At 34.0% G+C, this 27172-nt stretch overlaps 1 protein-coding gene across 1 annotated transcript; it reads left to right on the top strand.

Moving 5' to 3' along the window:
• Window positions 1–1278: 1278 nt before the first annotated feature.
• LOC129797962 (ADP-ribosylation factor-like protein 5B) lies at window positions 1279–26390 on the top strand. The gene is made up of 5 exons (XM_055840859.1): window positions 1279–1679; window positions 13954–14069; window positions 14152–14244; window positions 19988–20223; window positions 25829–26390. The coding sequence occupies exons 1-5, from the start codon at window positions 1634–1636 to the stop codon at window positions 25875–25877; spliced, it is 540 nt and encodes a 179-aa protein (XP_055696834.1). The 5' UTR covers window positions 1279–1633; the 3' UTR covers window positions 25878–26390.
• The last annotated feature ends 782 nt before the right edge of the window (window positions 26391–27172 follow it).

Below are 27172 nucleotides of genomic sequence, written 5' to 3'. Positions count from 1 at the left end.
TTTTTTCTGTAGAAGTATCTCAAAATCCGTGTGACATTTTGGTCTCGCTCTTACGGATAAGCGAGGGTCTGCTATACAGTGTTTCCGCATCCGTACTTTCACATAAACCCTCCGGTTGCGTGATGATTGGTGACGCATTCTTTCCTCATTTCTTACTATAATATCTAAGATGCACCAAAAATGGTTGTGATTTGTACAAAAACATTTTATTATTTTCATTTTAAATGTAACTGTTGAAAAATGAGTTCACGTTCCTGAAACTCTATTGCAGAGGAGTGCAAGAATCGTTTGAAACTGAAAAAACGTCAAATGAAACTTGTACATCAATGATCAATGGTCAAAACGCTACCTGAACAAACTTATTTTGACGTTTACTCGGTTTCAAACAGTTCTTGCACCCCCCCTGCTCTATTGCACTATTTTAGAGTTTTAAGTCAAAAAATACAATACAGTAGAGTCCTCTAAATTCGAACGCACGGGCGGTATTTTTGACAATTCTCACCCTACAAATTCGAACGATTTCTTCAAAACTAACGAAATTTAGGAAATTTATGTGAGATTAAATTGTACTTTAAATCAAATTCTCAATCTTTCTAACAAGTCTTAGTGATTACATACTTCCTTTTCATTTTATATGACCATAATATATGTAAACATTCAGGAAGAAGCACATAAATACAATAGAGTCTCGCTATAGTCCATATTTGGTTCCAGATTTGACACTTGGGACGCAATATATAGTCCATGTCATTTTTTAAAATTATCAACGACTTTTAGTGTTGAAATTGCTCGACGGTTTCCACTTCTTTGCGATTGTGGTACTTGTCCTCGCTCTCTTCTTTATGAATCACAATTATCACAACTACTCAAAAAAGTTTGCCAAAAATATTAAGATAGTTATGACAACAGCATTGCATGTCGCGTATTAAAAAACATAACCTCAGGTATTTGAAATCAACGGTAGATAAATTGTGGACTGCAGAGCGATGGCCTATAGCGGGACTCTACTGTATGATTTTTCTTCATCCAGAATACGAACCTTTTAACATATTGCCACAATTGACATTTTGAATCCAAACGTAGTTCTAATTTGAGAGATTCAGATTTGAGAGACTCTACTGTAAAATGAACTCTTCTTTTTTCAAAAATTGAAATTTAATGAAAATGGTCATTTCAATAAATTTTTTATTCAAAAAAATTAAAGTCTGTTGCATTGAAATGTATTTGAAATTTTCGCGGCAACTTTGCAAAATTTCACTGAAACTTAATTTCGAAAAGTCGTGTCTTCGTGACAGCTTTCGTGATTGGGTGAGAGTAAAAAAAATTTCAAGAAAAGTCTGTCTTCTCCAAATTTAATAATTTAATTAAGTTTTCCACTGTGAATAATTGATAACATCCTAGAGATATCCTCCAGAGTGCCAGTGACATGTCCCCAAAGTGTCGTAAACCTTGATTTCCATGGATTTTCCCAAGGAATCTGGCTGAGAGTCTCAACTTGACACGCAAGTGATCTGTGGAGGCTCTTTTGTGAAACAAAACACAGACTGGAGCCCCAAATCCTAGGCATTTGAGGCTGTTTCCTGGCAAAAGGGGATCCTCAGGGTAGGGACAAGTGTGTGAAAAGTGGTGCAAAATGGGGCTGCTGTTTGCAAAGCTGTGGAGTTTGTTCGGGAATGAAGGTGAGTTGTCTCTCCAGTGTCTGACATTCCAGAAGCCAAAGTGGATGAAAGTCTGGCAAGAAAACACTTTCTAATAGCTGATCTTTATGAGGGTCGCTCTCAATTTTATTGCTATCTGCCTCAGTGGCCTATTCATTAAGCAATTGAGCCAACAATTCAACTCCATTTGCTCAGTAGCACTCGCACCAATTTTTGGGCGGGAATGACTTCATTGATTTCTTGGCTCTTTCTCTTCCAATTCTCTGCCCAAACCCACCTGTTTCTTCGTTAATAAATACATCAAGTCCATTGAGAATCTCAAACTATAAATTTTGCGTCTGGAAACAGATTTTTTTGGGGCAAAATACAGAGCATTGTTCAGAAAATATCTTCCAGTTTGTGTGACAAAAAGTGCAACAGTCGTTCGTTCTGCCAAGAAATATCTAGTTTATCTACTTCATTCACTAATTCACACTTTCCGGGGACAGAAGAATTGTCTGTGGAGGAGCGTGAGAAGGTATTTTCACTCCTACCGTTCGTTTTTCATTGAAATCTCAAGCTCATTGTCTGGGTCTCAGTTGGGCGTCGACAATTGCATGAAACATTGCTTCCGGAATGTTTCATGAAATTTTCAAAAAATTCCGGAAAAATCGGAAAAGTGATTTTAAAAGGAAATCGTGTTTTAAGCCTTATACATGTTCTATTAAATAATATTTATTCTAATGCCTCTGGCACACCTTTTAGCTCGGTATAATTTATTGAAATCAAAATTCGCGTTCCTCTCAAACGATTTGCATAAGTCTGAAAATTAGACTAAACTAAATTTAATTCATTATGATGTTCAAAAGAAGAAGAAGAAGAGTCCGAAAGAGTGGGATAGACATATGCAAAGCTTTTGAGAAAGAAAAAGAAGTGAATTTCGATTACATGAAATTTTCCTGATCTAAAAGGTCTGTCAGAGCCATTATAAAATATTTTGGTTCTACTACGCTGTCTGATTGGTTACAGCTTGAAAGCATTCATAAACCTTTGAAGGTTTAGCCAATCAGAAGACGTCATGCAGGTTAAATAATTTTTGAGATTGAATATTTAAAAAACAATTGAATTAGATTCTTAAATACATATAAATATTAATGGCTCGTGCACACCTTTTAGATCAAGAAAATTTCATTAAGTCGAATTTCGGATCCCTTTCTTTCTCACATGTTTTGCATAATGTCTATCTCATTCTCTCGTACTCTTCTTCTTCTCTTAAACATCACTCCAAATTCAATTTAGCTTAATCGAATTTGGGATGCGAAAGAATGAGATAGTCATATGTAAAACATGTGAGAAAGAAAGGGTTTGGAATTTCGACTTCATGAAATTTTCCTGATCTAAAAGGTGTTCCGGAGCCATAAAAATCCGAAATAGTGAAAACGTGATAAGAATACTTCAATTTATTAAAGAAAATTTTGAAAAGATTGAAAGAATTAACAAATTAAAAAAAAATCAAAAATATTATTGCTACATAAAAAGAAACAATTGTCAGAATCAGAATTCATAATTAATGGCTTCGACACACCTTTTAGATCAGGAAAATTTCATGAAGTCGAAATTTGAAACCCTTTCTTTCTCACATGTTTTACATATGACTATCTCATTCTTTCTCATGACAAATTCGATTGAGCTAAATTGAATTTGGAATGATGTTTAAGAGAAGAAGAAGAGTGCGAGAGAATGAGATAGACATATGCAAAACAAGTGAGAAAGAAAGGAATGCGAATTTCGACTTCATGAAATTATTCTGATCTAAAAGGTGTGTCGGAGCCATAAGGAACCAATAATATTATTTTATTTCGTCATAAGTATTTTTGATCTCGGAATATTTGATTTTCCGAAAGGATTCAATTGTTTATTTATTATTTGAATTTTCGAATCAGTCGTATTTTGTACAATTTTTAGAGACATTCGGCTCTCACTTTATTTTAATAAAAAGGAATTTAGAGGAATAATATTTCCTATTCCTATTCCGTACTTAACAAATTAAAAAAAAAATGAATAAAAAATAGCTTCAGAATTTTTTACAATTAGTTTTAGTAATAAGCAGAATATTCCGAAAACATGCAAATTCAAAGCATTAATAAATTAGAAGCAATATGATTGCTTTTAATTTATGGTCTGAAGTTTTCCAAAGCTTTCGGCGTACTGAACGTACGGCGTTTTAATAAGGTACATTCCGGAACTGAAGATGTATATCCGGAAATGTAACTCTTGCTGACTCTTTTGAAATAATGTTTTGCAATGTAACCTCTTACAAGATGTAATCAAAATTCTTTCGATTTTTTTTCTGTAGTTTATTTATTTATTTGTTTATTTTAATTCGGAAATTGTATTCGTATTGTCATTTAGTAATTTTACTTTTCTCTATTTTTTTTGTAATCTTGAAACTTTTCTTATAAATACTTTGGGGAATTTTTTAAAACTATTTTGAACATAATTAGTAACACCACTATAACATTCCGAAAACAGGCAAAACCCCCAAAAAAAAAACAAGAAAAAAACAAAGTGATAGCAAATTTTATCCAAATCGATGCTTCTGATCCGAAAATCCATTCTTAAAAAATAGATATTATAAATAAGATAAAACTTTCCGGAACGATTGTTATCTATTTTCCAGTGTTTTTTTTTTAAATTAATTCTTTGTTACTTTATGAAATTACCGAAATTATCTGAAATTTTCCGAATCATACTCAATATAACGTTCTTCAGATTTTGCCTTTTGTTTTTTTTTTTACTTTGATTTCAAAATCAGGAAATTAGAATTTTGCGAATGCTAAATTTTAGCTTGCATTAAAAAAGTGGCATTAGCTGTGAAAACTTCTGTTACATTTACTTCTGTTTTCGGACATATTTCAATTAAATTTCCAAAACTAAATCGCTTAACAAAATTTGGTTTTTGGTTAATTACTCAAAATGAACTTGACATTTATTTTTTGTTGTTGTAATTTTTGATCAAAAACACGTTATAAACTTAAAAGTTTTTTTTTCGGGAACGCTGAGAAACTGTGGAGAAGATAGATGCGTACCGCGTACCACCCCTAATTAACAACATAAATTGTACACCATATCGAATCAAAATATTGTGAATTTAATTTACGAAATCTTTTTCAAATAATTTACTTAGTTTAAATTTCGGAATTAGTTGTGACATCATTAATTTTTCGGAATGTTTCAACTACGTTTCATACTTATGATGAAGTGTGAATTTTGTATTCTTTCATTAATAAAATTTGCTTACTTTTACAAAAAGTTCAGTAATATGGCTATTCAAATTAATTTTTAACTTTTCCGAAAAATAAATCTAATTTTCCTAATATTTCTTCTTCATTTTTTGAATATTTCTTATCCATCAGAATGTTTCATTTAAAGTTTCATGTCTGTAACATTTTTCACTCTTGGCCCAGTTAGAGAAATTACATTACAATGATCACAATAGATCGTAATGTTAAGAAGCATTTTAAACAGTTTTGACTACTATTTCCTCTTTTGTTGCTTATTTTGACTTTCTCAGTGAAATCCATCAAACCAAAATTCCGCACTGCGTTTTTCACTGAATTAACTTTTATGTAGTTCTCACAATTTTTGAGTCATTTATCGTGTAAAAAAGAAGCCAAATAAATCATCTGGGGTACGGCCAATTATCACGTAGTGATAAGAAAATTAAATAGCTGGGAAAATTCGGGAGTGAAACAACAGTGAAATATTACGAGTGAATCATTGGGGTTCGTCTTGAAAATACCGAAAATACACGTGTGTTTCGGAAAAACAATTTTGAGCGTTTCAGAAAAAAATGCAACGCGTCATGAAAAGCTGTTAATTGATTAATTCATTAAAGAAGGTTCTCTAGTTGTCTCTGAGGAGTTAAAGCACTGCAAAATTAACAGCCAGGAAAATGTGTAAATTGAGTTATGCGATGTATTTCTCTTTGGTGACCGTTTGACGATTTTCTGCGTGCTTTGGGATGAGGTGCAAAAAAAAAGTGCCGGAGAAGCGCTAATTGACCCAAGAAAATTGTGTGCAGGGTAAACTGAAGAGTACACACACCTGAGTAATTTAATTAAGGTGCCCAAGTTCAAGATCGAAGAAGAGGAAGTTTTTGATTAAATAAAAAAGTGGCGATGGGAAATTCGCAGAATGCTCGAAATCACTCCGATCTTTTTAAAAAAAAAATATATTTATAAAATGTTTTTAACCAATTTAGGAGTTAAAAAATATCAAATCCAGTTCTAATCAACTTAGACTTTGTTGAAATTGACGTTTGTCAAAATTCCGAATGGCAAAATTCCGAAAATACAAAATCCCGAATGGGGATTTCACATTTTTTGAGAAATATTTCAAATCTTTAGTGAAAATCAAATGAATTTACAAAGAAAATATAAGTATTCTTGTCAAAATCCAGAATTTTTGTTTTCGGGATTATGATCGGGACTCACTAATTTTACCAAATCGAATAGTAAATATGCCCTAACAGGGTTTTCAGCTAGGACTTTTTAAAAATCCAAAGGATTCAAATGATTCAAGAGCACTAACATTTGCAGTATGTTCAAAACAATCCCAGAGTTATCTAAAAAAGGCAGCGTTTTCAGGTTATTTTTGCTGAAAAAATTTTGCATAGATCATGGCGCTTCCGTAACTTATTCCAAAGTCATCTCCTGTGGGTATGCAATTTTTCTGTGTCACTGGAGTGAATTCGCGGGCTTTTTTTCTGTCCCGAGAATTTCTGTGAAAGCGGAACTCCATATATCAAGATCCAAAAGGTTAGCATTATCGATCTTACGTAGGCTCTGAATCCGGATATTTAAAATCCTTTCACAAGTTCAATCTATTTGACTTTTAAATTCTACTATTAAGTGAATGCTGAAGGTCGTGAGTTTTTAAATGCTCCATTCTCGATTACAACTTCTCGATCAAATTTGGAATTCCGGATAAGGCAGAATTCCAAACAAACCAATTCATACATAGAATAACTGTCCCTAAATTTGATAAAAAGAGATAACAAAGTGTCCCATGATTTGATAAATGATCTGCGAAATACTCGAACTTGTGACTTGGATGCTAAATCTCAAAAGTACTTTCGCATAATTTACCATTTACTGGTTCATAACCGATTTGAGCCGATTAATTAATCACTAAAAACATCGCCAAAAAATTACTTGGTTCGTATCCGGTTCAGCCGGTTCATAACTGATTTGAACCAGCAAAGGCTTGTCAGGAATTTTAAGATCTTTCCAACGATCTCAAATTAGCGCAAATCGGTTAAGAAATAAACTTTGTGGAGTTTATTTAATCTTTGGGTTTGAAAAATCACTATTGCCAGTTATATGATCATTTTCATATCTGGATATGAAAAGACCGTTTAGACCACTTGTACAATAAATTTAAAAAAAAGAAATTCGCACGAAACCTTTTCGAAATATCAATTTAGGGGAAGGCTTTTAGGCTTCGCACATATTCTGACTTCAAACATTTCATTTTTTTTCCGTATTTCTTTAATGAATCTGACATAAGTTTTTTAGGAAATGTGTGACTTGAGACTAATGCCGGCTACAGACTAGAGATTTAGCACAGTTCCCGAAGGTCTCAAAAATTTAAATAACAAGCAATTTTATTGATTTTTCAAAATCTAATGGGTCTTTTGCCCTTAATATTTAACTCTTTAACGACGAAACAGTTTTCGCGGACCGAAAATCAGCAATAAAAATGAAACCGATAAACAAAATCAGTAAAAGGTCTTACATCTAGCCTTATAAAATCCAACAGAGTCTGATTCAGTGTATTTTTTACCTCTATGAACGGTAGGGACAAAAATAGCCTAAAAATTTAAGTAATTTTTCTGACAATACCAATGAATGATAATTTTTAATCTAATGAAATATATTATGTTTGAGTATTGTAGTTTCCTTTTCCAAACGGTTTTGCTTAATAAAAAAAATTGGAAGTATAAAAAATAATTAAAATTAATTTTCATTATGAGAATTTAAAAATTCGTCATTTTTTAGCTTAAAAATTTACTATATAGCAAATAGCTGGAGACTTGCAAAAACTATCCTAGATTTCTTCGACCTTCTACTTTGTAATTATGTACAAACATTAGAAAAAAGTAGTCAGGAAAAATTATTTTCTTTATGGGACACCGGTGTTCCAATCGTCCTTAAAGGGTTAATCCTAAACAACAATTCCCTAAAAAATCATGCATGATAAGGAGTTAGAGGAGTTAAGCCAGGTGGCTAACAATCGGATCAATACTGCAGGGTAAAATCAACTTTTCCGGAATGTTATTTTAACTTTTTCGGATTTCTCTAACTCAGTAGTTTGGAATAGTAGCTAAACGGTTAAAGATATCGATTTTGACTTTCCTTCGATAATCACAAATAATCTTTTAATGATAAGTTCAATCATTTATGAAATGTGAAATCGATTTTTTTGTGTAAAAAAAATTTGATTGATTACAAATTTCTCTTTCGTTGAAATCGAGCAAGAAGAAGCATGCACCTGCATACAATTGAGAGCAATTTGCTGGTGTTTCTTCACCAAAAAAAAAGGTCAAGATCTGGAGAATGTCTCCATGTGGATGTTTTTTCATTCACCTGCTTCTTGTGTTCTTTCTGCGTGTGTTTATTTCTCTGATTTCGTAATTGCTTTCTCGCCAAGAATTGAAATTCCTCTGGAGATTTCATCACAAATTCCCCTCTCGTATTTTCCAAACAATTTTTGCACTTTTACAAAAAAGTTCCGCAGAGTTTTATGCAATATTGTCTTTCTGGTGTTATTCTGGAAAATTTCCAAAATGACCCCAAGAAATTTTAATTGTCGCAAAGCTATAAGAAGTGGGTGTAAAGTGGGACAAGTAAAAAGAAGTTCTCCGGGTCAGAAAATCGAGAGGAATTTGCTGGCCTCGACTCTTTTCTGGTTTTATTTGTGTGTGAGTCTGATGAGAAAAGATCAAATGCAAACTTCGGCAAGAAATATCACCTTGACAGTTGATTTTGCACAATAATTTAAATTTAGATCATTTTGTGTTATTTTTGCTGAAGAAAAGAAAATGTATTCCCAATTCAGCTTTTCTCCCAATGGTATTCCAATAGTCATGCTTCGATTGAGAATTTCCTTCTGCCGTTGAGAGTGCCAGAGGAAATGTACAGAAAAGTTTTCATGTATACTTTTGTGAAGGAAACAAATAAAATTGTTTTGAGTTGAGAAAGAGTTGGAACAATGTGGAACTGTGAAGAATATCTTTTTATAAAGTGCATAATGAGTGATAATATTTAAATTACATGGTATTTCATAGTAAATAAACAGGGAATTTATAAGTCATGTGGAAAATAAAATGAAGTGACCATAGAGATAAAAATTGTTGGAGTGGCATTAACCGGATCTACAGAATAATTTTCATGAAAATTTCCGTGAAAAATTTCACAGCAACAGTGACTTCCGAATGGAAATTTTCGTATTTAACTGTCAGAATTATTGCCACAATTCTTCGTATTGGTTCCTGTCACGACTGTTTGGTGGTTTTAGAACACGGCGAGGACTGGGAACACAGTCGAGACAGGAACCAACATAAAGAAGAGTCGATAATGCAGAAGCACTTGAGAACAGTAAAGTACTAAAAACATGTTCATTTTCATTGAAATTGCACCATTAAAGATGCAAAAAAAGTGGAAAAAAGTCGAAAACGTATTGAACGATTTGTCTTTTAAATTATAGATTTCCGGATTTTTGTTTTCTGAGAAATTATTCCACAAATTATCCTCCGTGTGATTTCGACCGTTTCATTATTTTGCCCATTCGAATTTTGCATATCCAGCGAGCACAGTTAGCTGAACACCGCAGCATTATCAGCATATTTTTTGCTGAATCAGTATGGAAAAATATTCTGTCCGGTCAACAGTACTCGAACAAAATGTGTTTACCTCATATGTAAATGGCACTGCCGCCTGAGTCTCGTTTTAAGATTAGCAAAATTCAGCTGAAAATACATATATTTTCAGATGAATTGAAATCAGTTAGCATTTGGTGCTTGCTGGATAGTAGCCCTTTCAGTGTTTTGATTACTACGGGTTCAGATATTCTTTAGCAGTACATTTCGTCAATATTTGAAAATTACCCTGAATCCTAGCTGAAGTTAAAGTGGGAAATTCCGTGGAGTCCTTTATTTTTCAATTTGACTTTATTTTGCTAACGTTTCGATCCTGGATGAGTTATTCTTTAGGGCATCAAAGTACTTGGGAGAACAAATTTCTACTATTGTAATCTACGTTTTTGTGTTGGTTCCTGTTACGACTGTTTGGTGGTTTCAGAATACGGCGACGACTAGGGAAAACAGTCGTGCTTGAAACCATTACAAAGAAAAGTCTATAACGCAAAAGCATATGAGACTAGATATGTACTAAGACAAAATATTTAGGAGAAAGAGTTTGTCTTTTTAATTCTTATTTGGAATAGCATCATGATCCAAAACCGATCAGGGCAAGTTTAGATTCATTCCTGTTTGAAACTGAATTGATTCCAAGAGGGTATGAATTTTTATTGAACCAATTTAATCCCTTATGGCTCCGGCACACCTTTTAGATCAGGAAAATTTCATGAAATTGAAATTCAAAACCCTTTCTTTCTCACATGTTTTGCATATGACTATCTCATTCTTTCGCATACCAAATTTGATTGAGCAAAATTGAATTTGGAGTGATGTTTAAGAGAAGAAGAAGAGTGCGAGAGAATGAGATAGACATATGCAAAACGTGTGAGAAAGAAAGGGATCCGAATTTTGATTTCATGAAATTTGCCTGATCTTAAAGGTGTGCCGGAGGCATTACGCATTTGTTTTGCTCCTGAGCTATTTTGGTCAATATTTTGAGTGATTTATAAATCAATTCAAATCGGATATAAACTAATACTTTTTTTTATAAAGTGGAAAACAACAAGCGATATACTTCAACTTGTGAAAACGAGGCTCTTGATTATGAGTTGTTCAGCTAAATAACTTTATTAATCTAGACAAATTATGCAAAATACTTCTGTTATGTAGCATTTGAAAGAAAAATTTTCATTTAAGACGATTCAAAATTCAAAAGTCTTATGAAATATAGGGGAAGGCTTTGATGTTTCGAACACAAAAATGATGTTCAAGTTCAGTGATTTTTTCTGACTATACTCGGATTGGCTAAAATTATATTATCGTTCATATAGTTCCTCAAAAATATATGGATTTGTCACTTAGCGTACTGTTAAATTATAAAATTTCACATTAAACTTTTGAGACGAATAGGTCATTGAATATTTTCAATGGTAAAAAAATGACTCAAGTGAAGTGCTGTGAATATTCTTTTTGAAGAACTCTTCTCCTCCGAGAAACTTGACTTATAACAAGTTTTTATTAATCTCCTCGTGTTTATACTGCATTTTTGTGAATAATTATTTTAATATCGTGTAGGGTAAGTGTGCCAAATTCCGGCCGGCTTGCAATTTCGGCCACTTTTTTTGTTCCTCGAATTTCCATGAACTTTTAAATTTTACGTACTCTAAAGATTATACAATGCAAAAGAATAACAAAAAATGTAGCTTTGACAAACGAGATGACGTGAAAAATACATTGAAAGAATTCCCCAAGGGCAAAGAACTATGAGAATGAAGGTGGCCGAAATAGGGTACCAAAGCTATGTCTACATTTTTATTCATTTTAAAATGTATTAAGAATGATTTTAGAGTAAATAAAGACGATAAACGGTTTACAAGGTTCCAAGCAACACTCCTTAAGAAGAAGGAATAAAAAAATCAATTTTTATTAAAAATATTACATTTCAAACTTGAGACTTTGGCGCTTGCATGCAACTATGCCGAAATTTGGCACACTTACCTTAAGTGAATTTTAAGTTCTTTTAAATTATATCGTTTTGAGCCAATTTTATTTGTTTCTGGCGCAAAGAACAGTTTGGACGCGATTCTTTGCCTCCAAAATTCAATTTACTACCGAATTTTTACGAATTCCGAGTTTCAAGTACCCTGAGTTACAAGCACTTAGAGGTCCCCTCTGAAGAATCTCAGCTAACACAAGCTTATCTGAACTTATTGCTGTTTTTTGGTATCTGATCTTCTTGTGAAAATTTAAAATATTGTAAAACAATCCGCTGAATTCGATCACTCACAGCCGGAGTTTCCAAGCAAAAGACATTCGAAGATTGGTTTCGAAGGCCAAAGAAAATGCATTTTTACTTCTTGTTGTATGTGCGTGTGCGTATTGACTTAAGTATATTTCCTGTCCGAATATTGAAGTATCTAGAGTCAGCATCCAGCGTTCTCTTTGTAATCGGGAAAATCAAAGCAACAACGAGGCAAATATGAAAATAAATCAATCAATCAATCAATCGAATCAAATATTGCTGCCTGATTATTAAATCTCTTTATATTCACTGATTAATTTCTTTGAAAACTTCTTATTACGGTATTTTATTTTTTTTAAATATAAATCGGACTTTTTTTTACTTTTTTTTGAGCATCAACGATATTTTGTGCAAATAAGAAAGCTATTTATCTTTTAGCCGAGCCACTTTCAGGGAATCAACTCACACCTGTAAGCGCACTAAAGTGCACTTTTTTTAGATATTGAAAACAATGGCCTTAATTCTATGACCAATATCAAAATCGAGATCAAGAATATTTCATGATTTTTGTATTCTGAAATCTAAAAATTAAGATCAATCTGTGAAATTTTTGAAACGTCTTGGAATAATTGAAATCCAAGATTCAAACCAAAGTATTTGACCACTCATAATTTATTTAATACGGTCTATATTAAGTTTTCCTAATTTTTGTTGCGAAATTTTAATAAATTCTGCAAAGAAAACAAAATTTTGGCGAAAATGACGTATCATTAACTGTGTAAAAGAGAAGTGTGCAAGAACCGTTGAAACAGAATAAACGTCATATTTATATGACATTTGTTATGTTATTAATAATAATAATGTTAATAATAATAATGAAAATAAGTTTGTTCTGGTAGCATTTTGACCATTGACGTACGTGTTTCATTTGACGTTTATTCGGTTTCAACGGTTCTTGCACGCCTCTGGTGTAAAATATTGAAATATTGGTTCTTAGCTAAAGTATTTTAAGTCCTACAAATGTCTCGCGTCAGAATATGAAATCTTGATCTTGGAAATTTTTAGCAGCTTTTAATTTTGATGTTTATATTGGTTTCATATCAGAAATTCAGACAGAATTCTCACAGAATTCTCACAGAACTTGTGTGATCATAATAATCGCAATTTGAAAATTTCGAAAATAGAGTTCAATCAAAAAGCCATTAAAATTCTTCTTCTTCTCTGATTTAAATTTTTAGGCCGGACGTTTTATCAACATCCGCACAGACTAAACCCACTAAAACATTTTGATTTTTTTGATACATTTAGAAGGTGTACGACTTCTTGTTCGAATTTCGCAATGTCTCGATTTTGCCAAAGCTTTGATCTTGAATTTGAATTTTTAACAGATTTTAGTGTGGTATTTTTTAAATCATTGAGTAAAAACAGTTTAAAAATTCGAAATTCAGATAAAATTTTTCGAACATCGAAAGTCGAGACATGCTTCTCCTAAAGCACCAACTAATTCGCTCTTATTTCAGTACACATAACATATTCAGCTTAGATGTGATTTCCATTCCATGTTTATAATCTCAATGGAATTTTTAGCAGATTTTCCTCCATATTTACCCCTTTCTTTGATGCTCAGCGCTAAGAATTAGAATAAATTCTGTAAAATAAATTAAATTCTGCGCAGATGTTTTATTTGTTTTTATCTTGCGGAAAAAAGGGAAGATAAAAGAGATGCCTCAATGCTTCTATATAACTTTGATGTATTTTCCTTAAGCTCCATGCTTTCCATTGAATAAAGAAGGAATTTCATGTATCCAAAAGTAATCTGATGGAAATCAGTAATGAATGAATTGTAGAGAGAGAGAAGGAGATAGAAAGAGCCCTCCAACAAATTTTTTTATCAATAATTTAAAGCACCACTTTTGTGTTAGACCAGACACGTAATAAAAAAAATAAAATAAAATAAAATGAACAAATGGAGAACTCCACAAATGAATGATTCAGTGTGGGAAAAAGGGTTTTTTTTCTGCACGCTCGATGAATTCCAAAATGGCAAAATACGTGGCTGTATTTAATCAGATAAAACAATAAAATTTACCCCCTATTAATGGGTCTTCTCCCTCACTTTTTTTTTTCATTTCTCACCATATTCTCTTTTTCAGAACACAAATTAGTAATGGTTGGCCTGGATAATGCGGGCAAAACGACCATCTTGTATCAATATTTGATGAATGAAGTCGTTCATACGAGTCCAACGATTGGATCCAATGTTGAAGAGGTTTAATCCAAATTATATTTTTTTTTTAAAGTTAGGAATTAAACACTTGAAGTGAAATGTCTCTTTCGATTTCCTTCTGTAGGTTGTTTTTAGGAATATTCATTTTATTGTGTGGGACCTGGGCGGTCAACAGAGTCTTCGAGCAGCTTGGAGCACGTATTATACAAATACAGAGGTAAGGCACTTTCGATCTTACAAATTTAACAGCTTGAGTGTGGGTGGCAAGGACATTCAATAGAGATAGTGCTTATTGTTGGGTTTTCCATTGCTTTGTTAGAATATAGTATTTTTCTCTCTATTGTTAATTCTGTATGTTTTTTTGTGTCAAATCGAAAATTATGTCAGATGTGAATTTCTATTCATTCGAAAATTAATTCGATTTCGAAAATGAAATTGTGTGAAAAAGTAGTTTGAAATTTCGCAGTCATTTGTTGCAAATAGCAATGACGAAATTACATATAACAATTTTTTCAATACTTTTGAATTATTGCTGCAATATGCTACTGATTGTTTTTGTACGGGGAGTAGGGTGCGTGGCCTGTTTTTTGTGAACAAGCTTTCTTGCACAACTTCAGTTGAAAATGGCGAGGACGATGAATTGTTAAGAGTACTATACTGATATCTTAATATTAAATACTTAATAATCTTAAAATTCGGTTTTGGTTTTTGATTAGGGTGGAAAAGGGGGCGTGACCTATTTTTTTTAATACAATGATAGAGGAATTTTATTTCAAAAATCATTTTTTTTAAATTGCTCCTAATGTGTAGACATCTTTAGACTTTCAAAGATTCGAAGATCGGTTTTGAAGCTAAATAAAACACGTTTTTACTTTTCGTTTTTTTCCGCATGGTGACTGAAGAAGTCCTGTTCGAATTTCGAAGTGTCTCGAGTGTCAAAATGTATGTATTTTTCCTTTTTGTAGGGAAAATCAGAGAAACAATGCTGAATTCATTATAATTCTCCTCATAATCTCTGAGCGAGAATTTTAATTTTATAATTTTTTCCACCTAGTGCGAAAATTTTCTTTAAGAGTTCGAATCTAAATTAGAGTTAGAGTTTTTTGAGCTTCAGAGTTCGACTTACTTTTTATCCAAAGCAATATTAAAGAACAGCTCAAAATTAAGGCACTTTGTAAATATCCAATATACGACTTTGACTACGACTTACTCTTTTCGTTTGGTTTTAGAAATAAAATAATTTTTTTATCCTGCTATCACACAGTATCAAAAATTTAATCCGGATTTCCACGCTATATAAATCAAAGATTAAGAGCTTACTACATAAGTGAAAATAACAAATAATATATCCGAGTGCTCACAGCTAAAGTTTTCGCAAGAGAAAAGGCATTCGAAGTTCGGTTTTGAATATTTCATATATTTTTACAAAGAAAGGACATATTCACGTTTCGTACGCGTGGTGGCCGAATTATTTTGAATTACATATCCCTCTCGTTGAGGAATAACCTTTCTGATTTGAGAATTCTATCCGGTTGACCTTTTTTCTGTACCGATTCGAAGGTGTATCAGAGAGAACTTACCTAAATACTCGTTGGAAGTTCGAAGTTTGAACTGAAAAGTTACAGAAAAATTGAGGAAGTTCACGAAAAGGACACTTATCTTAACGAAACTGCAATTAAAACGTTCTGTCATCCTAAAATTCCACAAAACTACACAAAAAATCCTTTTTTGCAGCAAAGGTTTACACATACTTTTTTTGACATTGTTGATGATGTGTCACAAATATCGAAATTCGAAATGGCAGAACAATCAGCGTTAAAACGGCGGTGAGTACGTGAACTTGCACTTGAGGCTTCCGGTAGATTTTTTAATAGGTTTGGCTTGGCTTTGGAGTGGCTTTGTCTCTTCGAAAGGTTATTACTGAACGGAGCAATAAAGTCTCTGGCTCCGTTCAGTAATAACCTTTCGAAGAGACAAAGCCAAGCCAAACATATTCGAAAATCTACCGGAAGCCTAAAGTACAAGTTAACGTATTCGACGCTTTAGCGTTGATTGTTCTTCCATTTCGAATTTCGATATTCTTGATATTGACACTTCAATCGTCTACATCTACAATGTCAGTAATAGTGTGCAAACGTTTGCTGCAAAAAATAAATTTTTGTGTATTATTGTGGAATTTCAGGATGGCACTTGAATTTCAATTTTATTACGACAAATGTCGTTTTCATGAACACTCACTTTTGTGTAACTCGTCGGTTTAAACTTTCGAATTTCCAACTGGTTTTTAGGTAAGTTCTCTGTGATTTACCTTCGAATCGGTAAAGGAAATACCTTAACCGGAGAGAGCTCTCGAATCGGGAAGGTTATTACTGAACCAGAGGAGTATCATTCACTAACTCCTATGATAGCTTCTTAGTTTGGATTTGGACCTGTAGCTGATAGGTAGCAAAATTTCACTTTCGAAAAAAATCGTGGAATTTGTCAGTTTCTTTTCGCGTGACACTCAGTGGGCAAATCCTCAATCATGCCACGTGGGATTCCACAGAGTTATTATGTTGCTTTCGGGTGGGTATCCTACAAAACATTTCGATGATTTTGAGGGTATTTCCTGGAAATTCTGCATTGGGTATACCTGAGGGAAAATTTCACTTGTCAAATGGCAAATAGAATTACCCAGTTCTGTGATTTCGCAAAGTAGTTGATATTCCTTTATTCCTTATTTAAATAGTTGACATTCCTTAGGGAGCTATAGGCTAACATTTTCAAAAGGATTTCTTGTAGACTTCATCTTGGGAACCTTCTAGTTCACATATGTGAACTTAAATTCGAAATTTAAGTGTAAATCGTAAAAATACTCACATACTCATTAAAACGGGGAAATACTCACGTATTCACCAAAATTATTGGTCTGTACTCACCAGTTATTACCCTCTTGAGGAAATAGCTCAAAAAATTTCTTTCACCAATTTAAGTGTGATTTCCGATATCTTTCCGGCGAAGACTCTATGGTAAAACCTGTGTTTTTACCTTAACGCTATAATTCTTGTGAGCAATACATACTCAAATTAATGATATGGTAGCTATATTTTCAACTGAAAGAAAAGTGGAATAACCGAATATTTGTCTGATTTGTGCATTCTCCAAGATCCAAGTTGCCAATTGTCAACAGATCCCTTTATTTGAGGGTGTTTTTTTTCACAAGAATTTTTGTGTGAATATTCAGGGATTATTTTGGTTAAAAATGTAAAAAATAATCACTGAATAAGTCGTGAAGTTCTTCAAGTTTAATGCACGGAAGTCTTGAAAGCCATTGTACGAAAAATTCCACGAGGAATTTTAGGGAAATAAACAGGATCTTTCCGAATTTTTAAAGGGCTGAACATCCGATTATTCCGGTAATCAATATAGAAAAAGACGTAGAAATATTCATGCAGAAAAGTCCATGGATACCCGAAAATATTATATTACTAATACGACTGTCATATAGAATTCCGAAGACGTCCAGTGGAAGAAATTTTGCGTAAAATTCCTCTTCGGAGCGTTGAAAACCAGGAAATTCAGGAAGCTTTTTAGCGGTAAAATCTTGAGATTTTGCAGAAAAGGGCGTATTTTATAAATTTTTATAACCTACACTCAGAAAAAGGCAGTTCTAACTTTGTATGGGATTTGCAAAAATGCAGCTCTTGTCTGTAAGAATATTTTAAGAGCCGAATCAACCTAAACATGTCGTGCTTAGAATCAAGAGCTGTTTTCTAAAACAGATCAACTAAGAGCTGCCGCGTCTTGAGCGAGAGAGAGAGAGTACTGTCTCTCCAGAGAAAATTTTCAGTGACTTCCAGTGCTGTCAAATGACAGACAAAATAATTCACAGTGCAATTAATTCGCAAAGTTGTGATTGTTTTCGCGAGTTTTTTCAATAAAATTATAGTGAAAATTGTGGGGAGAAGCCTCTACAAGTAGTGAAGTGTCTTGTGGTGCAAAAAAATACAGTGCCGATAAGAATTACGTGGAAATTTGGTGAAGTGAAGCTCGAAAAATAGGAAAATATTTTTTCTTGAAAATTAGAATATTGTGCCCCACGAGCTCGCTCAAGTGTCTGGAGTGTTGTGAAAAGGTGGTTTTTTATTTAGAAAAACTTATATAGAGGAAAAATTAAAAGATTTTTGTGAGATGGTTCGGGTGAAAAAAAATTGTAAACATGTCGGGCATCTCGCTCAGCGATAATCGGATGGAGAAATATCTTCCCAAATGTGAGTTTTTTTTAGTCAAAAATTCATCAATTTCGCTTGGATTTTAGGAAAACAATAGGGAATGTGAAATATTATAAATTAAGAAGTGTATACGGTGGCATAGGGCAATAAAAAAACGTGAAATTCTATTGTGTTTTTAATTGTGAGTGTACGTCAAAATTGTTGCGATACAGCAGAAAAAATCTGATACTAGAATCAAAACTCGTTATGCTTTGCTCCAAGAACTTGTTAGTACTTAAAATTCTTCCAGAGACTATTTTTGCCATCTCTGAAAATTCAAAGACTGTACGTTCTTGAACCAAAGCATATTTTAAAATAAATGCTTTCCTTCAAGTAAAATAGTCTTTAAGCTCAACACACGAATGCCCGTTCTTATATCAAGAGCTAAATTAAGAGCTGTTTCCACAGAGCTCTTTTCTGAGTGTAGCGCCACGTTGTTTTTAGTGCGAAAAATCGAATATCTGTTTCACATTTTCGAACATGAATGACATTTTGCACAGATAGAATTCTATTTACCTTTTAGCCGAAACACTTTTGGAGAGTCTAACTCTTGTTGCGAGCACCCTAATTAACGACAATTAATAAAGTGAATTGTCTGATAATTTTAATATGTATAGGATGGAATCTACACTTATGGATGCTATACACTTATGGACAGCGTGAAAAAATCTTGAGTTTTTACGTAAAACAGATTTCGAAAAGTTATAAAATTATTAGTTTATGATCTAATTAACACTTTTTTTATTTTTCGGAATCTGTTTAGTGTAATAACTTAAGCTTTTTGCGTTGTCCATAAGTGTATATAACATCCATAAGTGTAGATTCTACCCTAGAGTTTGACTGCAGCATTACGAATATCAAAAAAAAAACTTTCCTATTTTCTGGAACACCATTCATATTCCGAATTCATTCGTAAATAAAATATAAATTATGTCAGAAATTATTGGTTTTAGTGCCAAAAAAAAATCGAAATTCCATCACAGAAACTTATTGGACATTCTAAATTGGTATGAATTATTTTGTCAAACTTTTGGACAGTTGTGCAATAAAACGCTCACCTGTCGATTATAAAGCTTCTTTTTTATGATTGAATTTTTTATGATAGATTTCCAGAAAGTCATATAGATTGGAAATTGAGAAACTGAGACCAAATCTGATGCATTTCATTTAATTTTTTATTCGAATTTTAGAATGAAGGAAACTTTTGAGTGGATAATCGACATTGAATGGTTCACTAATTGAATAACTTTTGTATTTTGACTATAGAAGAAGTGAAGAAGTTGCGGTGATTTTATGCAAAACAAAAATATTGATTTTCAAATTTCAAAGTTGCTATTTGCCAAACGTTTTCTGTTCATTTTGCAAAAGTTTATTAGATAAGACATAATTTCAACAGCTTATGTTTATTTTCTCATTCAGCCATTTCAATAATAAATAGTTTGCTTGCATTTGAGTATGATTGGTAGAATTTGTGGTATAAATATCTCTTTTCTATTTGATGTGCTAAAATCGTGTAAGAGCTATTCATTAGTTGAGAATAAATTAATTTGGAAGCGAATGGCTGTCAATGAATCAAATAAACTTTAATCCGTCCATTTGTATGATAAAATCAGGGTGTAAATAGTAAAGTCCCATGGAGCCAGTCAATTAAATTCCCTTTTGTTGGGTTCATCGTTATCACTGTGCAACCCAACAAATTCTACATTTCAGTTCATTATCATGGTGATAGATTCGACAGATAGGGAAAGATTGGCGGTGACGCGTGAAGAATTGTACCGGATGCTGCAGCATGAGGATTTGGCCAAAGCGAGTTTACTAGTTTATGCAAATAAACAAGACTTAAAGGGCTCCATGAGTGCCGCAGAAATTTCTCGACAATTGGATTTGACATCCATCAAGAAGCACCAATGGCATATACAGGCTTGCTGTGCCCTTACTGGTGAAGGGTAAGTGTCCTTCATTTAATTCTCAGTGCTTTTGATTGAGGGGTTGACAGTATTTGACATCTCACATGAAATTTCGCAATTTATAAACAAAGCCTATAACCTACAAAACAAATCAAAATCCATAGCATTGATAGACAAGTTAAGCATCAGTTTCAGGACCGGCCGAACGGATCAAGAGCTCTTTGCTACTAATTTTTTTTTAACAGGAACTTTCATCAAAGAAGACGTATTCACCGCCACGACAAAATCCAGGACTTTGTCATTTCAGAAATTTTCTGCAGAAATCTACGAGCGGTGATTACAAAAGAGACACCGACTGATCTGCTTCCTAACTGATCGGTTCCCGTCTTAAACCTGACCTGATTGTACAAAATTATAAAAAGCTCTGAGTAATCGATATCACAGTTAGCTACGAGGATTCGATGAAATCCCTTGATGTAAATTCGATGAAATCCCTTGAGTCCGCTGTACAGCTTCCAAAGTCACATCCAATTTTGTTCTGTATGTTGCTCTTGTAAGACGTCTATTGTTCTCTTCAAACTGTTTAGAGACACTGTCCACTAGTTCCTTCCATAGTTACAAAAGTCCTCTCGTTGATCAGCCTTCGTAATTCCACCGTTGTTTATCATGAATTCAAGTACTGTGATGGGCGGTCAATACCTCGGAACAAATAATCCGCTGTACAGTTTCCAAGGTCAGTTTTGAACTGTATGTTGCTAGTGTAAAATGCGTACTGTTCTCCTCCAACTGTTTAAGAACACTGTCCACTACTTCCTTTCATCGTGATGCTTGCCCTCTCGTTGATCGCCTTTCGTAACTACATCGTTGTTTTTCATGAATACATGTACTTTGATTGGTGATCAAGACCTCGGGGAAAATAGTCCCCTGTACAGTTTCCAAGGTCAGTTTTGAACTGTATGTTGCTAGTGTAAAATGCGTACTGTTTTCCTCCAACTGTTTAAGAACACTGTCCACTACCTCCTTTCATCGTGATGCTTGTCCTCTCGTTGATCGCCTTTCGTAACTACATCGTTGTTTTTCATGAATTCAAGTACTGTGATGGGCGATCAAGACCTCGGAAAAAATAGTCCTCTGTACAGCTTCCAAGATTAGTTTTGAACTGTATGTTGCTAGTGCAAAATGCGTACTGCTGTCCTGCAACTGTTTAAGAACACGGTCCACTACCTCCTTTCATCGTGATGCTTGCCCTCTCGTTGATCGCCTTTCGCAACTACATCGTTGTTGTTCATGAATTCAAGTACTGTGATGGGCGGTCAAGACCTCGGAAAAAATAGTCCTCTGTACAGTTTCCAAGGTTAGTTTTGAACTGTATGTTGCTAGTGGAAAATGCATACTGCTCTCCTCCAACTGTTTAAGAACACCGTCCACTACCTCCTTTCATCGTGATGCTTGTCCTCTCGTTGATCGCCTTTCGTAACTACATCGTTGTTCATGAATTCAAGTACTCTGATGGGCGATCAAGACCTCGGAACAAATAATCCGCTGTACACCTTCCAAGGTCAGTTTTGAACTGTATGTTGCTAGTGTAAAATGCGTACTGTTTTCCTCCAACTGTTTAAGAACACTGTCCACTACCTCCTTTCATCGTGATGCTTGTCCTCTCGTTGATCGCCTTTCGTAACTACATCGTTGTTTTTCATGAATTCAAGTACTGTGATGGGCGATCAAGACCTCGGAAAAAATAGTCCTCTGTACAGCTTCCAAGATTAGTTTTGAACTGTATGTTGCTAGTGCAAAATGCGTACTGCTGTCCTGCAACTGTTTAAGAACACGGTCCACTACCTCCTTTCATCGTGATGCTTGCCCTCTCGTTGATCGCCTTTCGCAACTACATCGTTGTTGTTCATGAATTCAAGTACTGTGATGGGCGGTCAAGACCTCGGAAAAAATAGTCCTCTGTACAGTTTCCAAGGTCAGTTTTGAACTGTATGTTGCTAGTGGAAAATGCATACTGCTCTCCTCCAACTGTTTAAGAACACGGTCCACTACCTCCTTTCATCGTGATGCTTGTCCTCTCGTTGATCGCCTTTCGTAACTACATCGTTGTTCATGAATTCAAGTACTCTGATGGGCGATCAAGACCTCGGAACAAATAATCCGCTGTACACCTTCCAAGGTCAGTTTTGAACTGTATGTTGCTAGTGTAAAATGCGTACTGTTCTCCTCCAACTGTTTAAGAACACCGTCCACTACCTCCTTTCATCGTGATGCTTGCCCTCTCGTTGATCGCCTTTCGCAACTACATCGTTGTTGTTCATGAATTCAAGTACTGTGATGGGCGGTCAAGACCTCGGAACAAATAATCCGCTGTACACCTTCCAAGGTCAGTTTTGAACTGTATGTTGCTAGTGTAAAATGCGTACTGTTCTCCTCCAACTGTTTAAGAACACCGTCCACTACCTCCTTTCATCGTGATGTTTGTCCTCTCGTTGATCGCCTTTCTTACTACATCGTTGTTCTTATGAATTCAAGTACTGTGATGTGCGGTCAAGACCTCGGAACAAACAGTCCTCTGTACCGTCTCAATGGTCGCCACCTTGTCTTATATGTTGCTAGTGTAAAATGTTCAGTGTTCTTCTTCACGGGTACGACCATAAAAGCGGTTTAAAGCTCCTCTTTTTCACATTTTATCAACAATTAGCCTTTCCAGGATATTCTCTTCGCACAAGGACATAATGTTTCTTTAAGAAAGCTGAGAATTCACATACGAGTTCCACCTTTTATTTTTAGCTGAGATTCTTTACAATCTCAGCTTTTGTAGTCACAGGCGAAATTGGACCTTGTCAGATCGCGCCCAAACTTTCTATAAACAAGTTTTGACACTTCTAGATCACGAATATGATGTGCGCTAAAAATAGATTTTTCATGGACGTCCGTCGTATAACCGCTTCTGGCGAGAGAACGGAGAGATATCGACAAGCGGTTTTCGTCAAACGTTAAATGTCGATAGGTGGCTAGAAGTAGGTGATGTCAGATCCACCCCCCACCCTCGTTTCCGCCATTTTGGAATACCTCTGAAATTTGTTTTTTCAATAACTCAGCACCTATTGTATCGATCGATCTCAAATTTTAGTGTGTTATAGCTGGGCCTAAAAGCTTTCGATTGATACCAAACTTAAGCCCCCTGACCCCCCTGACCCCCCTGATCCGAGCTAGAAGAGATCAAAAATTAAATTTGCGAATGGTAATATCTCCGGTTTTAATTATCGGAATTCGAAAAATTTTGGTGTTTTGGAAAGCTCTCATGGAGTACTACCCTAATTAAAGTAAAGTAAAGGGTAGTAAAGGGAAATTTTTTGTGCCTTGGAAGGTTATCAGTAGTGCCTGTAGTGCCTGTTCAATTTTTGTACTAAATTTATGAAAGACGAAATGTGAAATACGAAATGGAAAAATACGAAATGTACTAGAATACGAAGTTTCTGCAATACGAATTGTGCCATGCATATTCACCATACAACCTATGAAGGGGTTTTCCATCGTTTTACCCTGGAGGTTGATCAACAACGCTAACACTGGTAAAAATGAATGGATCACCAGGGATCATTTCAAAAGAATCATTACCTAAAAGGTTCATTTTCATCAAATCACTTGAATTGAATTGATTCTTCTTTAATGAATCACTTCAGTGATCCAAGTAAAGGATCACATTCAATGATACATTGAAAGGTTCCTCGAATCGATCATTTCAGAAAGATCGATGTTCAAGAATATTTTTCTGCCAACTAATAAAAGGAAAATAGCGAAAATGAGTTTTTAGATTTAAAGGAATAATATAACTATTTTCAATCTTCAGGATATTACGCCAAACAATATAGAAAATATGGGATACATTCAAATGGATCAAATTGAACATTTCAATTGGATCACTATTGCGATTATTTTCCGTGAATTTTCTTACTAAACAAAACCATTGAAACAGTAAAAAATGTGTTTACTGTATTTGCTCATATAAGGGGAACGTGTGTAAACTAAGAAATTGATAGCTTTAAAATTTTAACCGTGATATTTCAGCGATTGAAAATTTGGTACGATATGTCAAAAGTGATACATTTGAATGGATCACTTGGATAATCACGCCACTTTTAGTGACGTCAGTGACAGTCACTGAGACTCGCTGAGCGCATAAATAAACGGGGTGCGCTTGTCGTGGAATTTGTGTCCTTTTAGATATTTAGTGGCGCTTTTCTACAAATTATAATGTTATAGTTTAAAAAGGATTAAGTTTGGAGACTTGTGAAAACGTGAAAAATTTGCCAAAAGTGAGTAAAAAAAGCGAAAATTAAAATAATCCCCAGTTGCACGGATTTGTAGAATTCCAAGTAATTTTGTCGGTGTTCCACCCCCGGAAAGAGAGAACTTTCCGGAGGATCGAAATGAAACATTTGTAATGATGGATCATATTTGATTCACCTAAAGGATCGCGAATGAATCAAAATGATCCACCTTTTTTTACCAGTGAAGACGGCGATGGCCGCAAGGTACGGTGGGGTTAACATGAGTTATTATAAGTTATTAATGGTAATGAAAAATAAATACAATACAATACGAACATGTAAAATACGAAAGGTAAAATACGAAGTTTCCATATCCCGTTTTTCAATTATTCATCGGACGCGCTTCGATCAAGAATCGAACCGAGGGCCTCTGTGTCACAAAGCCAACACTTTGCCCATTAAGCTGCCGTGATCCCTGTACCCGGATTTCCTGTTGTATCCGGATTGTAACTGTCAACTTGACAAATTTTTCTTCTTCTTCTATTTTATGTTTTGGTTGGCGGACTCACCTGGGTCCATATATCCCATTCAAATTCAACAAATTCAAGTAATCACTATTCACTCGTTATTTTATTTGTTTTTTATACTGCCAATCATCCGGATAGCGAAGAGCTGAATTTGCTAGAATAGCCGATTTAGATGACATGTCTGTTCGCTGTCAATTGACATGAACTGGGGATCCATAATTTTATCCAGGTTATCCCGAGTTTCGCAACACTGCTGTCAACTTAACGATACAATACAATGCTCTGCAATTCTATGATTTTTTTTAATTCTTCTAATTGAGTTAACATGGAAAACTTTTCAGTTTCACAATAAAATATTTGCATATATCGTGCTGCAATCTGTCGCTGCATCATCCATCTAACAAAATACTTTGGTAAATCTTTGACAATTACGTAAAGGATTATAATAAAATTTCAATAAAGATTTGATTGAATATTTACTGATTTGCTCTATCCGGCATACAACGGTCTTAAAAGAGAAACTGTTGCGAAATTTATGAACTTACCTATGTTGTACGTGTACATTTTGTACTTCCTGTAAATTCTACGTTTTTCTTTGCATTTCTGTGAGATCTCAAATGCTAGTCCATTATAATTTTTAAGGAATTCAAATACTTTATGGACAATCCTCAGAGATTGCGTGCAAATAATCACAATTACCTTGTGATTGTCTAAGCTTTAAGGTGAATTCCTTGACAAGGCTTTTGGCAAGGGTATTCCTTGGAAAGAAAGCCATAAGAGGCAATTTAGTTTAATTAACTTCTTTTTCATTGTCACTTTTCCATTATCCTTTTTTTTCGGCAGACTATATCAAGGACTTGAGTGGATTGGACAGAGAATTAAGAAAAAATGACAGCCAGATGAATAATTTGTGGGTCAGACATTTAATCGACTAAATTGTATTAATAAGTTAATTTAATGGTGAACTATAGAGAAAGAGAAAAGCCCAATGAGAGGAGAAAGTCACCTTGAGGAGATTGTTTATTATTATATTATTTTTTCCAGTAAAATGATTTACGTAAAAGTGGATAGTTCAATTTCTATTACGATTAATATCTTATAATAATTATTATTTTCTTTTTGTACAAGTCTCCCAAAAACAAAATTCCATAAATTCCTCCAATTGTGTTATATTATTATGTAAAATTTGATAAGTGTTTTCGTTGAATGATGCGGTAAACTCTCCCTTAGCTAATTTTTTTTTAGTTTTTCTGGTCCAATTGAGATTTAGGAGAATATAATAAGGTGTAATTTTTCTTGTTTTTTTGCTTTGTCATGTGAAGATGTAGATCTATTGAGGAGATTGTTGTAAATATTTTCATGAGGAGAGGAGCAAGTGAGAAATTAAAATAATTATACGATTTTAGAGGTCTTGTTTTCTTATCGTACGTTCACAAACATGGCCTGAGAAGATTTTCACATGGACCTTGAAGTTGCGGCCGACTCGGCAGAAGCATCACAGTTCAGTCGCTGTTTAATCAGCTGTCGTCGAGGTTTGATAAATTATTACAGTGTAAAAAAATGCTGATAATACGCGTAAGTAAAAAATAAAAGTAACTTCAAAATAATATAGAAAGCATTGAAAAAACAGTTTTGAACATTAAAAAAAATTTTTTGCGGACTGTTTTTGAATAATTAAATTTAATAAAAATAATGGGATTTTTTGAAAATATTTATTGTAAAAATTACAGACTCCCAGTTGTGAATTAAAGGATAACGTTGCATTATATCTATCCCATCCTGCACCGAGAAAAATTTGGATGGTATTTTCTACAAATCGTGTCTTTAAATTCTACTGCCTCAAAAGATAGTAGAAAATACCATCCTCCATAGATACTTTCCTTTAGAATCTACCATCTTGACATTTTAAAATTTACTATCCTATGGATAGTAAATTCTAACAGCCGGATGGTAAAATCTACTATCCTCCTTTAGATTTTACATTGACCTCTCTTAGATTCTAATATCCGGGAAGTAAATTTTACTGGCCGCATATTTGATGTTAAAATTTAACTGGAAGACAGTAAATTTTAACGGAGGATAGTAATTTGGATTGAAATTACTATCCAAGCCAATAAAATTTGCCATCCTACTGTTAGAATGTCATTTTGGAATATCGTGGGTGCCGATGCAACGGTTCCCGATATG

The sequence above is a fragment of the Phlebotomus papatasi genome, chromosome 1 (genome assembly GCF_024763615.1).
Source record: "Phlebotomus papatasi isolate M1 chromosome 1, Ppap_2.1, whole genome shotgun sequence".
Classification (NCBI taxonomy): Eukaryota; Metazoa; Arthropoda; class Insecta; order Diptera; family Psychodidae; genus Phlebotomus; species Phlebotomus papatasi.
Note: the sequence above shows the minus strand (reverse complement) of the source record. Positions and strands in the feature narration are given on the sequence as shown.

Bases quoted from the DNA above. Each gene is read 5' to 3' on its own strand.
- LOC129797962 (XM_055840859.1), top strand. From the start codon at position 1,634: ATGGGGCTGCTGTTTGCAAAGCTGTGGAGTTTGTTCGGGAATGAAG. The intron at 1,680-13,953 runs GTGAGTTGTCTC...TCTCTTTTTCAG, and splicing joins GAGTTTGTTCGGGAATGAAG to AACACAAATTAGTAATGGTT. The intron at 14,245-19,987 runs GTAAGGCACTTT...TCTACATTTCAG, and splicing joins CGTATTATACAAATACAGAG to TTCATTATCATGGTGATAGA.